The sequence below is a fragment of the Haliotis rufescens genome, unplaced genomic scaffold (assembly GCF_023055435.1).
Source record: "Haliotis rufescens isolate VD_foot unplaced genomic scaffold, xgHalRufe1.0.p SCAF_15, whole genome shotgun sequence".
Lineage (NCBI taxonomy): Eukaryota > Metazoa > Mollusca > Gastropoda > Lepetellida > Haliotidae > Haliotis > Haliotis rufescens.
This window is the reverse complement of record NW_025963835.1, coordinates 16,647,117-16,663,858: the sequence shown is the minus strand read 5'-3', so window position 1 is coordinate 16,663,858 and position 16,742 is coordinate 16,647,117. Positions and strand designations below refer to the sequence as shown.

At 39.4% G+C, this 16,742-nt stretch overlaps 1 protein-coding gene and 1 long non-coding RNA gene across 6 annotated transcripts in view; both read right to left on the bottom strand.

Annotated features, from left to right (window-relative positions):
• Positions 1-16,742, bottom strand: part of LOC124138704 (protein KIAA0100-like) — a 100,079-nt gene that overhangs the window by 37,282 nt on the left and 46,055 nt on the right. For both annotated transcript variants that reach the window (XM_046505510.2, XM_046505512.2), the window contains 7 exons: positions 7,753-7,846; positions 6,439-6,649; positions 5,282-5,454; positions 4,289-4,387; positions 2,584-2,850; positions 1,723-1,819; positions 847-940 (listed from right to left, as the gene is read on the bottom strand). In XM_046505510.2, the coding sequence (XP_046361466.2) occupies positions 847-940; positions 1,723-1,819; positions 2,584-2,850; positions 4,289-4,387; positions 5,282-5,454; positions 6,439-6,649; positions 7,753-7,846 (1,035 nt within the window). The remainder of the gene's footprint in view (positions 1-846; positions 941-1,722; positions 1,820-2,583; positions 2,851-4,288; positions 4,388-5,281; positions 5,455-6,438; positions 6,650-7,752; positions 7,847-16,742) is intronic.
• LOC124149530 lies at positions 9,483-12,066 on the bottom strand. 4 transcript variants are annotated; one of them, XR_007221039.1, is made up of 4 exons: positions 11,915-12,066; positions 10,777-10,956; positions 10,151-10,231; positions 9,483-9,658 (listed from the first exon to the last, which is right to left on the bottom strand). It is a non-coding gene; the product is annotated as an uncharacterized LOC124149530 (long non-coding RNA). The 4 variants fall into 4 exon arrangements; XR_007221037.1 differs by lacking the exon at positions 11,915-12,066 and adding an exon at positions 11,208-11,297; XR_007221038.1 differs by lacking the exon at positions 11,915-12,066 and adding an exon at positions 11,204-11,284.

Genomic DNA, 16,742 nt, shown 5'->3' with positions numbered 1-16,742 from the left:
ACTCTTCTCATTCAACTTTGATTGGAAAACAACCTGTTATGTGTTGAAAGTCCTAAACAGACTGACGAATATGTGTGCCTTACACAATTTACATACTTTTTTTACGTACCTAAGTTGATTTTCATGTGAACGCATAGTAAATTTACATATACACACGTATGTATAGTTACACATGTGCAAAATTACTTACATTACCAAATGTTGTACATGTGAACGGAGTATTAGGGTGAAATTCGAGCCATATCATAGCAGAATCATCAAGGAAAGACACCAGCCATTATAACTATGACCTGGATCAAGCATGACTTCACCTTCAAGATGGTTCACTGCAGTATACATGGTTCAGACATATATATATATATATATATATATATATATATATATATATGCAAAATAAATTCTGTTAAAATTCTGAATTTTAGTACTACCGTATTCAATGTAATAAGCGCCCCGCTCTAATAAGCGCCCACTGCAATATTTGCTAATATATTGGCAAGTGAACAATCCCAATTAGCACCTCTTCCTATTTATCAATGTACACAAGACTTACTTATTCATGTGTAATACACACTCATGTGTTATATGCACCCTTAATTATGGGCAATTAAATTCTGGAAAAATGTATCTGTCGTATATAAACAGTTCAGACTGTCAGCATAAACCACGAAATCTTTCAACTCTGTTTTTTCCACCAAAGTAATATTCTAATAAGAGCCCCCTATTTCTTATTTTGAGAGCACCCTGGGCGCTTATTACGTCGAATACGGAAGGTGGAATTTGAGTACAGTTGCATCTGATAAACATTGATGGTGATACATGTTGGTGATACATGTTGGTGATACTGACCCCCATGGAGTAGTCCGGGACCTTGTCGGGGGCGCAGGGCATGACAGAGTGATGGTCATTGGCCCCTCCCAGACACAGCCACTCCAGGCGAACACTGCACACAGACACAGGCACATATCATCACAGGTACAGAATGTGTTTGTTGTTTAACGCTGCACTCAGCAATATTCCAGCTATATGACGGCAGTCTGTAAATTATCGAGTCTGGACCAGACAATGAAGTGATTGACTTCATGAGCGTCGATCTACCAATTGGGTTTTGGTTTGGTTTGGTTTGTTGATAAATGCCGCACTCAGCAATATTCCAGCTATATGACAGCGGTCTGTAAACAATCAAGTCTGGACCAGACAATCCAGTGATTGACTTCATGAGCTTCGATCCACCAATTGGGTTTTGGTTTGGTTTGGTTTGTTGTTAAATGCCGCACTCAGCAATATTCCAGCAATATGACAGCGGTCTGTAAATAATCTAGTCTGGACCTGACAATCCAGTGATTAATATCATGAACATTGATCCACACAATGACATGCATCAACCAGTCAGCGAGCCTGAACACCCTCTTACGACGAGCAGAGTCGCCTTTTAACAGCAAGCATGGGTTGCTGAAGACCTATTCTGACTTGGAACTGTTAAAGGTAAAGGATCAATCATTTAATATTAAGGAAGGCCTGGTCCTTTTTGTTGGACAAAACACTTTACTGTGGAAGGAGGAGAAGAACAATTTATTCGTTTTGACCAACAAACATTTTTTTATGTGTTGTAAAACCTGAGGAAATATAAAAAATTTCAAACAAAATCAACACTCAGTATGAATTGGCACATTTATGAATAAAGGTAATTGTTAAAATTGCAACTGAAAAAGCATGTGAACTGACCAGAAGCGGACGTTGGGTAGATGCAGGAGTCTGATGTCGTCGTACTTGGAGGCGGTGCGCGTGTACACGTCAAGGTCACCCTTCAACACCCACTTTCCTGGGAGGATACAAACTCACATCAGGGTTTCCAGAAAGTGGTAAAATACATTAAAATAAGTGCAACCTCGTCAAGGCTGGACCTTCTTTGTCCAGAACTCCACCTTCCAGACAGTTACTTCCACTCAAGTATTCTGTACCCATGATTCTTTCATCCATTAATCCGACCATTTCAAAGACAACGCTAGTTACGCTTCCAATCCGAATAACAGGGTTTCAATGTACCGTTTTTTACATTGAGTTGGGGGGAGCTTATTATAACTAACAATGAGGTAAACTGTCAGAAATTGAGCAGTAGTGAACAAACTTAGTTCAAGCATCAATGAAATAATGTTTTCGGTAACAGTTACCAGGCAATTATATTCCCCTTTTACACTGCTGGTTTCTGTATGTCATGTACACCATACAAGGGTGTTGAGAATCCTAGAGAGATCCATGGATAGGGTTGTAATCTGTCTAGGTTATGGACGCCAACACTCGAGGAGTCAGCCAAGAGCATTGAAGTCCATACATCCTGCAGAGGGGAGCGTTAACTACCACATGCACTACAATCACGATGTACTATACATAACATGGTGACCGCTATCACCCGGCTCAAGGAAACGAAGGATTGCTTAACTAAGGCTTGCTCCCCTCTCATCAAAATCAAAGCGTCCAACCCACATGTTGCAAGCATGGGCTTGTTAAGAAGAAAAACAAGCCACTAAAACTATGGACAGAACGCCCCCTAGTGGTGTAAGAAGACATAACAAGCGCAATACTGACCGTTCGTCCAGTCGACAATGACCCCCGTCCACGTCCAGTCCATTAGTTCTGTGGTGTTGAAGGGGTCGAAGGACGCATGGTACTGCCAGCTCATCTTCTGGATGGACATGGTCAAGCGTCCGTGCATCAGCAGGCGTATCTTGTCCCAGAAGGGCAGCGGGGCGCTGGGGTCAATGGAGGGCTTGTTGATGAGGTCCATGGACAGGTTGAACAGAGCAACAGTGGGCTCCCAGCATACTCCGTACGCCATGGTGAACGAGGAAACATCTGTGGAGGAAAACAGCAGAATACTAGATGACACAGAGCTTAAGGAGAACTCATGACTTGTCCAAATCCCTGTTCCCAAATCTTTGTGCTATGACTGGTGTTGTTTGATTACAGCTGATTGCTGTTTCCGGCTTAGGTTACGAGAAAATACACAAGGTAATCTAAATCCCTGGATGTAAAACAATGCCTAGTAGAACAAAAAATACAATTTAAACGGTAAATCAACATGTCTGGTGATTTTTTTATCTCAAATTTCAAATTTGTACTGACCAAGTTTCTTATCACCCGTTCGTTTACCGGAATTCACTGAAGTGGTACGGTGTAATTTTTTTTGGCGCATAATATTCAAATTTTATTTTCTTCAGAAATACTGAATCCTCTAGAGAGGGGTGCGCATGATACTTGGGTGCGCACTATACTCAAGAAAATATGGTATATATGACCATAGCTGGGATTATACATGAAATGTCTCAGCCCGAAAGATGTCAAATATGCATGAGTTAACGACGGACAGTAGGGCTGTAACTATTCATCGAAACCAACGATATCATCGATATTAAGATACAGACGATACTTGAATCGTCAGTTTGTGAGATCGTGATACGCTATAATAGAACAGAAACTGATAGAGTTACCTCCCGTGAAGGCAGAAGTAACATAGCACAACTTGTAAGCATGGCGGAACACAAGGACGTCTTGATAGAGGACGTGCCTGCTATTACATTTAATAACCATCCCTTCTTTTAAAGCTGTTTTGTTCTTGTCTTTTATTTAGTTAACAAATTTTTGTTTTTGTGATATTAATAAGTAAATGTATGAATCCAGAGGTTTTAGAGTTATATTTGATTTCATCATTTTTCCTATTTGCTGGTGTATCGTGATACCAGTAGTATCATCAATCTGTATCGTGATACATATTGTATCGCAAGATACCAGGCGATAGCATGCCAAGACACAAGCTTATTTGACTTTCAGAAGCAATGACTCAAAATACCTCTCCTGGTACATATACAATGTATTGTCTTAGTGAGTGAGTTGGGTTTAATGCCGCTTTTAACAGTATTCCAGTTATATCACGGAGTGTCAGTTTAATGTGGGAGGAAAGCCCGAAGTGATGCAGGTCACGGACGTTTACCACTTCGGTGAAACCCACGAGCACGGGTATGGTGCTGACAAACCTAGAAACATAATCGGGGCGAACCAGGATTGAACCCACAATCATAGGTTTCTGGCCTGCCCAAGGGATGCAACTCTGCACAGCGAATCGCGGCGCCTTGGACCACGGGGCCACCCGTGCCCCCTATATTATCAAAGAAATATTTTTGTAGTTCATAAAAATATACCAACATACAACAGTAGGGCTGTATACATGAAATCACTCCCTCACATACTTTTGAAGGAGACTGATAGATAAAGATATAAAGATATTTGTTCTCACCACAGCTGAGATCGTAGAAGAACTTGAGAGGGGGCAGACTTCGCTCCACCGACATGTTGCCCCAGGGTTCGTCCACCTCCACCACACACGACCGCCGGGCTGCACATCGGGGAAAACAGTGTTACATGCAGCAGCTCAAACTAGGAACTAAGCTGCCAGGCAACAGACAGTATAAACTTGATTGGATTTGATCCCAAACTTACAAATGGTATCAAAACCTTACTAGGCTGAAAACAGTTGCTAGACCACTGCAAACTCAAGGTCCAAAACACAACCAAAAGACCCAAACCAAATACATCACCATCAAATAACCATTTCGTGATTGCTTCATTTTCAGCCATTTTCAGGTACGCTATCTTATCGCAGTAGTTAATTTATAATGGATCGTAGTGGCGCACACTTACTAACCTATTAAATATGTCATACGCAAAATGTTTCTTGCTCTCTGTTCAACTTCTATGACACATCAATTAGATTGATCGATGCTGATTTTCTTTCCCAAGTGTGGTAAACAAAGTTCCTGTCATTAGCAATTCAAGGGCAGCAATCAGTATGCATAAGGCCTAGGTTGGGTGAAGGGAATTCATCAAAACAATTGGGTTTTTTTTCTAATCAATTGCGAATGGAGGTAGGGGTAATTCCATTTAAAAAACATTCCAGAAATTCCACAATAAAGTTAACATGTATACTTACGAGTACCCGTGACATAACGCAACGAGACCTGTATTCCTTCAACCTATGAAATATTATGATAAGAATTGCAAAAGTAAACAGTCGACAGGGGTTGTGGATTGCGGGATTTACCAATACCACGATAATATAGAGCCTGCGATAATAAGAGCCTGCGATAATATAGAGTCGTACTATACAATGAGAAACTATCTGACACCATCGGGGTATGATGACACGCAATCAACCAATCACAGAGACAGACCACCCAATCCCCTAGGTTGCCTCTTAAGACCAGCATAGGTTGCTGGGGACTTTGAATACCTCTCTTGTTTCCCTCCTGCTCCGCGGCGATGAACAAGCCCCACATGTTCAGGTCCTCCACGTCTATCATGGGCTGGGAGTAGTCTCGCAGTCGCACGATCCACGACCGGATGCTGATGTTGACGTTGCGGCACCACAGCGTGGAGAACTCCAGACCCTCATCAGGGTACGGGCTGGAAGACCAAGTGAGTTGACTTACACACACACACCACACACCGAGTTTATCCTTCACAAGTAATATCTACAATCATAGTCTCAAACATTCCTATTTCAATGTTAAGTGATTCTTGTTGGCAGGGTCAGCAATATCACAGTGGGGGGACACCAGAAATGGGCATCACACTTTCTACCCACATACCAGGGTCTTCAAACTTGATTAAACTTGGATGGAATCTGAATATTCTGTATACATAAATGTATTGAGCAAGATATTTTTTTTAATTACCAATCATAAACATACACAAATTTCACAATATATGTGGGAATATAAAATAATGTGGGAAAATAAAAAAACTAGAGCCATATTTTTTGGTAGCTCTCCTGAAAGTTTCTTAAATATTTGCATATATGGTCACAAAGGTCATTCAAGGGAAAACCAGACAAAAAGAATTAGCAGGGCTCACTAATACCACCGACTTGAACTCCAACATATTTCAAGTTCAAAACATGAAAAAAGCAATATTTCTCAGAAAATCCGCTTATCAAAATCACACTTTGCACTGCACCTCTCGTATAGATATAAAAATTGTTCACCAAGTTTTAAAAAAATCAATGCAGTAGTTTTCAAGTCATAGGTCACATAAAAAAATGTCCTCAGACGGATGGACGGACGAAATTCCTTAGTATAGATATAACTTTTTACCCCTGCCCTTTCAGGTAGGTGATTCAGGTTCAAACACAAGTCAAATAATGGAAGTTTCTACACATCCTAATATACTTCATGCTGAGAAATTTGGGTAAAAAAACATACAAACTGTTTTTAAAAGGTCATACGGACAGACATATATGTTTAAAATCAGATCATAGTACTTCTATATAGATTTAGATACATCATCACTTGGACCATATACACAAAATTTAAGCTTCAAAAACACTGAGATTACTGAGAAGATGTCCAAAATGCAGCAAAACAGGATACACGTGTCTGTCTGGCCCACCTGTCCGGGTCGACCTGCTGCATGTGCTTGACGACGTTCTCCTTGCCGTGGTAGGAGCGGTCAGCCAGGGCTGTTATCTCCAGGTCCTCGAAGGTCCAGGTGAACAGTTTGGTCCTCATGGGGGTGTTGCTGTACTGCTGCTGGCACCGCTGGATGTATACCTCTGCACTCCGCTTGGCCAGGGACAGGTACAGCTCCTCCTGCTTGTCCACTGACAGACAACACCAACATTAACATCAGATGGATACATACCGGTATATTCAACACAATTAACATCAGATGGATACATGCCAGTACATTCAACACCAACATTAACATCGGACGGATACATACCGGTATATTCAACATCTCGGTCCACTGACAGACAACACCAACATTAACATCGGAATGGATACATACTTGTACATTCAACACCACGATTAACATCGGACGGATACATACTGGTACATTCAACACCACGATTAACATCGGACGGATACATACCGGTACATTCAACATCTCGGTCGACTGACATTCAACACCAACATTAACATCAGATGGATACATACTGGTACATTCAACACCACGATTAACATCGGATGGATACATACCGGTACATTCAACATCTCGGTCCACTGACAGACAACACCAACATTAACATCAGATGGATACATACCAGTACATTCAACACCACGATTAACATTGGACGGATACATACCGGTACATTCAACATCTCGGTCCACTGACAGACAACACCAACATTAACATCGGACGGATACATACCTGTATATTCAACATCTCGGTCCACTGACAGACAACACCAACATTAACATCGGACGGATACATACCGGTATATTCAACATCTCGGTCCACTGACAGACAACATCAACATTAACATCAGATTGATACATACTGGTACATTCAACACCACGATTAACATCGGACGGATACATACCGGTACATTCAACATCTCGGTCCACTGATATTCAACACCACCATCAACAATGCACAGACACACTTACTCAAGGACCAGCTCCTCCACTGACAGACAACACCACCATCAACAATGCACAGACACACTTACTCAAGGACCAGCTCCTCCACTGACAGACAACGCCACCATCAACAATGCACAGACACACTTACTCAAGGACCAGCTCCTCCACTGACAGACAACACCACTGTTAACATCAGACGGACACTTATGTTTTCAGAATTGCTCATTTTATTGAGTATTCAATGACCATATATGTTTTATATCAATGACCAAGAGTAATCAGGTATCATGGGTAGAAATGCAAACTAAAATACTCTGGGCTGTTTTAGTCTACTCACAAGGTATCCGGCGTTTGTTTCTCTGCAGTTCCAGAATCTTCTTGTCCATCAGTGTCCGCCGCGTCTCGTTCTGTTCCCCTTCGTCCTTCAGCAGCTGGAAACACAGATTATCACACATATCACACAGACATATGTTATCACACAAACACAGATTATCACACATATCACACAGACAAATGTTATCACACAAACACAGATTATCACACATATCACACAGACACATGTTATCAAACAAACACAGATTATCACACATATCACACAGACACATGTTATCACACAAACACAGATTATCACACATATCACACAGACACGTTATCACACAAACATAGATTATCACACAGACACATGTTATCACACAAACATAGATTATCACACAGACACATGTTATCACACAAACACAGATTATCACACATATCACACAGACAAATGTTATCACACAAACACAGATTATCACACATATCACACAGACACATGTTATCACCAGACCTGTCAAAACCTCATCATGACAACCCTTACAAAAAAAAAAGGCCAAAAAAGATGCATCCGAGACCGCCTTAATCATTCCCCGCAAGGCACATTTTTACCTTCTCCGCAGGGTCTTAAGGAAGTCTCTAGATATTCCCGGCAAATGTCTCCACCCCATCTCGGCAAACTACTCCAACTTGCAGCTTGCTGAGAAGTATCCGAGACTTCCTTACAGTACCTACTGAAGTAGTCTCCGATACTTCCTCAGAATTAACCTTATATGGCTAATTAAATATGCTTTGAATCATCTCGGCAAACCCACTTAGGAAGTCCCTGATTATTCTCCACAAACGTGTGTGACATAATCAAAGATGTTTCTAATGCATCCCCACAACACTTGCAAGGAAGTCTCCGAAGCGTCTTCTCAAACCAATCAGGGGTAATTAAATATGCTTTGAACCATCCCGGGAAACCTTCTAAGGAAGTCCCCGAATAGTCTCCACAAACTATTATTAGGTAATCAAAGATGTTTCTGAAGCATCCCAGCAAAACTTGCAAGGAAGTCTCTGAAGCATCTTCGCAAACCTATCAGGGGTAATTAAATATGCTTTGAACCATCCCGGGAAACCTTCTAAGGAAGTCCCCGAATAGTCTCCACAAACTATTATTAGGTAATCAAAGGTGTTTCTGAAGCATCCCAGCAAAACTTGCAAGGAAGTCTCCGATGCATCTTCGCAAACCTATCAGGGGTAATTAAATATGCTTTGAACCATCCCGGGAAACCTTCTAAGGAAGTCCCCGAATAGTCTCCACAAACTATTATTAGGTAATCAAAGGTGTTTCTGAAGCATCCCAGCAAAACTTGCATGAAGTCTCCGAAGCATCTTCGCTAACCTATCAGGGGTAATTAAATATGCTTTGAACCATCCCGGGAAACCTTCTGAGCAAGTCCCTGATAAGTCCCCACAAACTTGCGTTATGCAATCAAAGATGCTTCTGAAGCATCCCCGCAACACTTGCAAGGAAGTCTCTGAAGTGTCTTCACAAACCTGTCATGGGTAATTTAACATGCTTTGAACCATCCCGGCAAAGTTCTAAGGAAGTCTCCATAACAAAGATGTTTCAGAGACATTTTACCTTTCCATCATTTTCAGTAATACAAAAGATGTGCTTACATCATAATCTAGTCTTTCAACAGCATCCCAGAAGTGTCTGTGAAACATCCTTGCCAAACCTGTACTGTCAAAAATGAGATAACGAAGTTGTATAGTATTCTCTTTATTTGGAGTAATAACAGCAATAACAAGTAGCCAGAGGTGGACATCATCAACAGAAGATATCATTATATGGTAGCCATCATATGAAAGTGGAAGTCATCATATGAAAGGGGAAGTCATCCTCGTCCTGGCAGGGGTCGTCATGGAAGCTGTCCTTCAAGAGGCTGAAATGGGATCAAATGTTATTGTATATCAGTGACATAATGAGTGAGTGAGTATGGTTTTACGCCGCTTTTGTGCAATGTTCCAGCAATATCACGGCGGGGGACACCAGAAATGGGCTTCACACAATGTACTCATGTCGGGAATTGAACCCGGGTCTTTGGCGTGACGAACCATCTTTAACCACTAGGCTACCGGACAGCCCCAATCAGTGCCATAAACTAATTACTTTATGTCAGACGTCAAGGAGTGAGTGAGTGAGTATGGTTTTACGCCGCTTTTAGCAATATTCCAGCAATATCACGGCGGTGGACACCAGAAATGGGCTTCACACAATGTACCCATGTCGGGAATCGAACACGGGTCTTCCGCGTGACGAGCGAGCGCTTTAACCACTAGGCTACCCGACCGCCCCCAGACGTCAAGGAGACTCATTAAAAACTATTACTTTTGGGGGCTACAAAATTACTGATGTTATGGTCAAAGAAACAAACCATGGCTCATTCACTTGAAAGCGTGCAGATCTTCTTGCTCACCACAAAGTTCCAGTTGTTTTTTCTTTGCCGGTTTCAGAACTGATGATAAAAATAACATGTTACACTGGATTATAAATCAAAGCTTCATAATTCATGATACAGTAAAAATAAATTGCAAACAAGATAAGAGCATTAAAATTGCACTCAGGTGAAATGGTTCCAGTCCAAATGTATGATGACTTGAAAGTTACAAAACTTACCACTTGTACCAAAACTAGATTTTAAATGATGTCAATTAGTTAACATCTTGTGATTAGATATTCACTTAATATTGATATGTCCATGTCAGTTGACCAAAGCATTAAACATTCAAATGTCATTGTGTTCTAGAAAAATGTAAAAAATGGTTTTGACATTTACAAGTACTCATATTGGCTCAAAAGTTAAACACAGGAAGGATATTTAGATTGTAAAACCTATTGATTCCTTACTATGATTCTGATATTAAATTATAAAAATTAAACCTTTACCTTACAAGTCTGTGTGTGCACTTTGTAAGTACCAGTTAGTTTCATATAACTTATTTAGTTACAGTTCCATTAACCTGAAATGAAATTTACCTGACACTTAACAAAGATACTGACCTTCGAGTACCACATCGGTGTCGGTAGCATCGTAAAAACACCAAGTTGCTGGCCACAAGGCAGCAACTGGCTTCTTTTCCTTGATCCCTTCTCATGAAAAAGGCACATCAGCAGGAGTTCACGTCTTCCTATGAAGTATCGTTCCTTTTTTGTTTTCAAAAATCACCACAAGGAAGGGGGCTGAAAAATCAAGTTGCATTCATTAATAACCTAAAACTAAAAGGCGGGTATTGCTGGTCACACAAAAAAGTTGACACTGGCAACTTTGCCAAAATTTCAACAACCTGGTGCCAGTCCAAAACGTAATTCAGGATCTATACCGCGATGGCGAAGGATCATGTCGACAGGGAAAACGATAAGACCACCACATTTACTGGGAACATATATCTATTTCAAACAAACGTTACAAAACATAAGTTTCCCTTACTTACGAGTTCTTAAAAAAATATCAACCAACATCCTCGTTATAAAACAGCAGGTTACAAAATGGCGGCGATTTCCGTACTAATTACCATATAACAATGGACATTTGTTTGTAAAAAAAAACTAAGTTTTAATTTCAAATACAACTTAAGATAAATAGAGTTTAACAAAATACAAATATATAATTTGTTATCTATTAATTCAATAATTTTATAAACTTATAACTACAGTCTGCGATCATATTTCACATTTCAGTGACCATATACATAATTTGTTTTGAAGAAATACTTTTTATCTCAGTCCCACATCGGTGCTCTCCGTAAATTTACGGAGAACCACGATGTGATCGAAACATGAAATCTGAAGGGCCTGCGCAATATTACAAAATTACATCTGCGCCTATTATTTTTCATAAATAGTCCCAAATTAGATGAGTAAAGGGTCTAATATTGAAGTTTCTAACTGACTTATTTCAGTTTGAGGTTCCAAATTAGAACATAAATTTACGATTTATAAATTGAGCTTGAAAAAAGATTTCTCTTTCAGCGAATGCTAAAACTAAGTTCAATATCTAAGTGAGAATTGGTTTTGATCGGGGGTCGTTTCGGTGGATTTATTTAGCATAATTGTTATGATAATTGTTATGACGACAATATAGAGGGCTATATTTTAAAAATATATTTATGTAACACAAACAGATCTAAAGTGTACCTACCGTTTGTTCAGGAACATATACGTTGTCATCCTTGCTGAACTCAGAGTCGGCGTAGATTCTATCTCGATGAAGGTTTGGTGACTCTCTTTTTCAGTTTTTGCTTCTCTTTGAAATTATTATTTTTTATCGATAGATTAAAATATTATTCACTAGATCTATTTCCCGCAATGTTATTGAAAATAGAATTCACCGACACACACTTTGACAATGGGTCCACATCGAACAAATCAAAGAGCAAAATAAAAACGTGTCAATCAAATCTTTAGATATATTTTACAAAGTAATAAATGAAATCAACAAAATTATTTATCTGTCTCAAAGTTGTCAAACTTAGATATAAGTTATCATTTCCATCTTTTCGTGCGGTCGCGTGCGAGTCAAATGGCATCGCGGCTTTTAATAGTTTTATCGCCTCGATTTCTCCACAATGTTTAATGCCAAATATATGCAAGAAAAATCTTTGTCTCAGCTCGTAACCTGGCACGATACATCCACGAAGTTTCATATTTTTAATATAGATCGCGATTTCCTGCTTAAAACGTTCAGAACAACACGATTTAACAAAAAACACTCGTCAAAGTCTGACATACACGAGTACCGTTGCTGTAATTGGTTGTATTAGGTCACGTGCTCAATTTGACCAATCACGAATCTTATAGCAGATTTCGGCAAGAAAGCGTCACCAGAAACCAATAAAATAGCATGTTATTGTAATGTAAATACTCAAGGCGAGGTGACTATCGTGTAGATGACAAAATAAACGTAGAAGATAATGGTGTGTCACATGGTACGTGTTATTCATGCGAAGCTTCGAAAACGGAGATATTTCTCCATGCTACAGAGTGGACAGCCACTGTCATCGGGAAAATGATGACAGATATTATTAATAATTCTTTTGAAAATAATTTTCCGATTAGAGTCTAGATCTACGTAAACAATAAATATGAAAAACAACAACAACAATAAATAGGTAGATCCACGGACGTATATATACGTCTTTGGTAGATCTAAGTTCTGAAAATCGTCAAATTTTTGTTTCCTCTGTCCTTAATCTGGACGTTATGAATGTGTTAGCTTGGATTATTTTTATTTACAACACACTTAATTTAGTTGTAAATGCATCATTTAAATAATGTGATAAACATAACTTTCATATGGGGGGGGGGGGGGGGGGGGGATGAAGAGGGACCACACCCAATGGACACAGAACAGCTACAATTAAAATATACCAGTTGTGAACAGAAGCTCATAAATCCTGAGACTATTATAACTGGTATTGCAGTACTTACTAAGGTACAAAGACAATGAGTAACTTGAGTGATGTGTTTGAATTTTCTGATTGATCATTCATTCTAAGTATAATTTAACTTGAATAAACACTATGACAGTCACTTGACTTGTATTTGAATTATGATTATAACCATTAAAACAGCCAATCATGTATTTCCTGGCACCCCTAAAAATGTAATGGCACACTTAATTTGGCATAATTGTGCCCATTGGCAAACTTGAAATAAATTTAATTTCGATCCCTGTCATGTATATCTTGAGCCACAAATCAGCCACTATGTCTACAAGTAATATTACTTTATGTTGCCTTTTCTTATATACCTTTTTCTGAGGAGACTGTTATATGGCACACGGACACTGTTACTTTCTGATTGGAATTTATGAATATATTGTACATTTCTTTCTTTTTTTCTGATTATTGCATACTGATAATTCCTGCATTTGTTTTAACTGTATTTAATAGAAATATACCTCGAAGCATTAATTGTGTTGGGTATTTAATTATTAATGTCCTTGCTGACATATATAGGATTTCTAATTCATTGCATGTGAATGTTTTAGATAAAGAGCTTTAGTATTATCCTTAAAGAAAATTCAAAATAAATAATAATGATCATGTCATCTCTTCCAAGCAAGGGACCTAGTTTTCCGAGATCTTGACTAAAGCTCAATGTATTGATCTGTATCAATTGAAAGGAAGTCTTTGAAAGATATACACTTACAAAAGTCTTCATATAGTTTTGGCTAGTGAGGATGCATTCACATCATCATTGCAAACCGGTTATCAAGTTGCCTTGTGAGGAAGTCTCTGAATAGTCTTTGCAAAGTTCTTTCGAAGATTTCCACAAGCAAAGAAGACTCCACAGTATCTTTTCAATTTTGTTTGTTTGTAAAGAAGTCTCCAAAAAGTCCCCACAAATGTTTTTGTGGGGTCTTCGTTAGTGAGAATGCACTCAATACATCCTTGCAAACAGTCAGCTATTTTATTGCCTTATGAGGAAGTCTCCGAATAGTCCTCACAAAGTCTTTGTGGGGTCTTCGCTAGCGAGGATGCACTGATACATCTTTGCAAACCTTCAGCTACTTTATGGCCCTTCTGAGGAAGTCTCCGAATAGTCTTTGCAAAGTTGTTTTGAAGGTCTTCGCTAGCGAAGACGTATCGGAGACATCTTAAGAGATCTCCTAAGACATCCCCTGCTAGTGGAGATGCACTAGAAACGTCTTCGGTAGGTTAATGCCTTTGTGGGGAAGTACTTGATTATTCCCCAGAATAGTCTTCGATGGGTCTCCGCAAAGTCTCGGCTAGCCGAGACCATAAAAATTGGCTAAAATCCCACAAAAGATGCATCGGGACGGTCTCGGGGCGGTCTCGGATACATCTTTTCTGGGTTTTTTTTTTGTAAGGGAATGTGGGAGATTTGACTTCAAAAAGGGGGAGATTTGCCTCCAAAGGGGGAGATTTTTAAGATAGTGAAGATAAGATAATTTCCAACTTTTATTTTTAATAATGTTACAAAGAAAACCAAATATTTTGAAACAATAAATAATCAATGTTTCTTATACGTCTAGCTTGCTTAATTTCTGTTTGCATTTTCCTCCTCCAAAAATAAACCCAGCACAATCTACCCATATAACTTTCGTTCAAAGATCATCTCAGATAAACGCAAACAGATATTGAAATTTCACAAACGGTAGCTTGACCAGTTGACGACGTGTGTGTCTGTGTTCAATCCAACCAGTTGTCAGGCTTCATTACGATGCAGGTTTTCTGGGTATTTGGCGCGATGTTAGTTACAAAATTCGCCAAAGAAATGCATTTATCCTGACGCAACATCAGCGCCCTTAATTTCAATAAGATATACTGGTTTTTTTCTGTCTGCGGTAGTCTGTTGACAGTCCCATTACTTCGCTTCTTAAATTTCCTAGAAATGTTCACGTTATTCCATTCCAAGAAATGTATGCCATATTTGGAAGTACTATTATTTATGGATGAAATGAGTCTCGTTGTCGTTGTTGACCTTTCTGACCTTGACGTGTATTAATCTCATTGGTTGACTAGTACTGTTGTATGCAAATTAGATTGCAGATCTGGGACGCAAGAAAACTATTAGCCAATCAAATCTTGTAAAATAATCACATGATACATTCTCGCGAAATTTGATAAAGTTCTGTTTTGATATTTTCTGTGCACACAAGTCACGATGTCAGTCAAAAGGAAATTTATAAGTTTCACTTTGAACTTTGACTTTGAAATCCTAGCTGTGAGGAAGCCTGATTGGTAACTCATTGTTATTTCGACTACCGAATCAACCAATCACGCATAGTGTTGTTTCTGAAGACGGCGCTTGCAGGACATATTTTGTTTTCATTTCCAAGAGTTCAATGACGTAACTTTGAGGTATGTTGATGTTTTAACAAAGTTTCTGATCACCAATAAAGTCATGTATAACTGGACCGGCCATATGTATCTACGTTCTTAAATTATGGAAGAATAAACACGCTAAGAACATGAAGACAACAGTTCATTTCATGAAGTGATGAATACTTGGCTGATTTTTCATTTCAAGTTCAACCCTTCAGGCACCTGTTAGGACTATCCGAGTTTTCTAAACAATTTACCTTGTTCAATCGTTCACCATATGAATTTAATTACCAGTTGATTACTGGACAAAGGCCCATCTGGGTCCCCCTGCGGGTGGCTGTGATAAGGGTCGCTAATCCGGGAGCCTACCGGACAGATCGGGACGCAAACTTCCCGTTCTTTGTTTTTACTCACGGGACATTGGAGGCGAATTTTTTAAATAATGAAGAATTCTGTTTTGCGGGAGAAATAGTCCATCTTGCGAGAGACTGGGAGATTTCATCAAATTGCGGGAGTCTCCCGCAAAATGCGGGAGGGTTGACAGGTCTGGTTATCACACACACATAGATTATCACACAGACACATGTTATCACACAAACACAGATTATCACCCAAACACAGATTATCACACATATCACAAACAGTACACACACACACACACACACACACACACACACACACACACACACACACACACACACACACACACACACCATACATATGCAGACACACAGATATATAACACATATGCAGACGCACACACATATATCACACATATGAAGACACACACATATATCACATGCTATCACACACCAAAATACACATAAATCACACACTGACACAGAATCACACAAAATCACATGGTCTTTGACACACACCTCAGATTCATATACATACAAAAATGTTTAAAAGTTGTGTTGGCCATCATAAAAAATGAATAACTGAAGCACTGTCCCCAGCTCGAGGTCTATAGTTCAAATTTGGATCCCATGGACACATCAAACAAAACACGCTAAAAGATGGAACTTGTTGTTGCCCTGCCTGGCTCTCGGCACTAAGGGAATAAAACAAGGACTGGATAATGTGGAATGGTATCTCAGTGGGCTAGCAATAAATTTGGTACAAGTTCGGACTAATACAAGCAGCCACACACACACGAACATCGCTATATAAGTG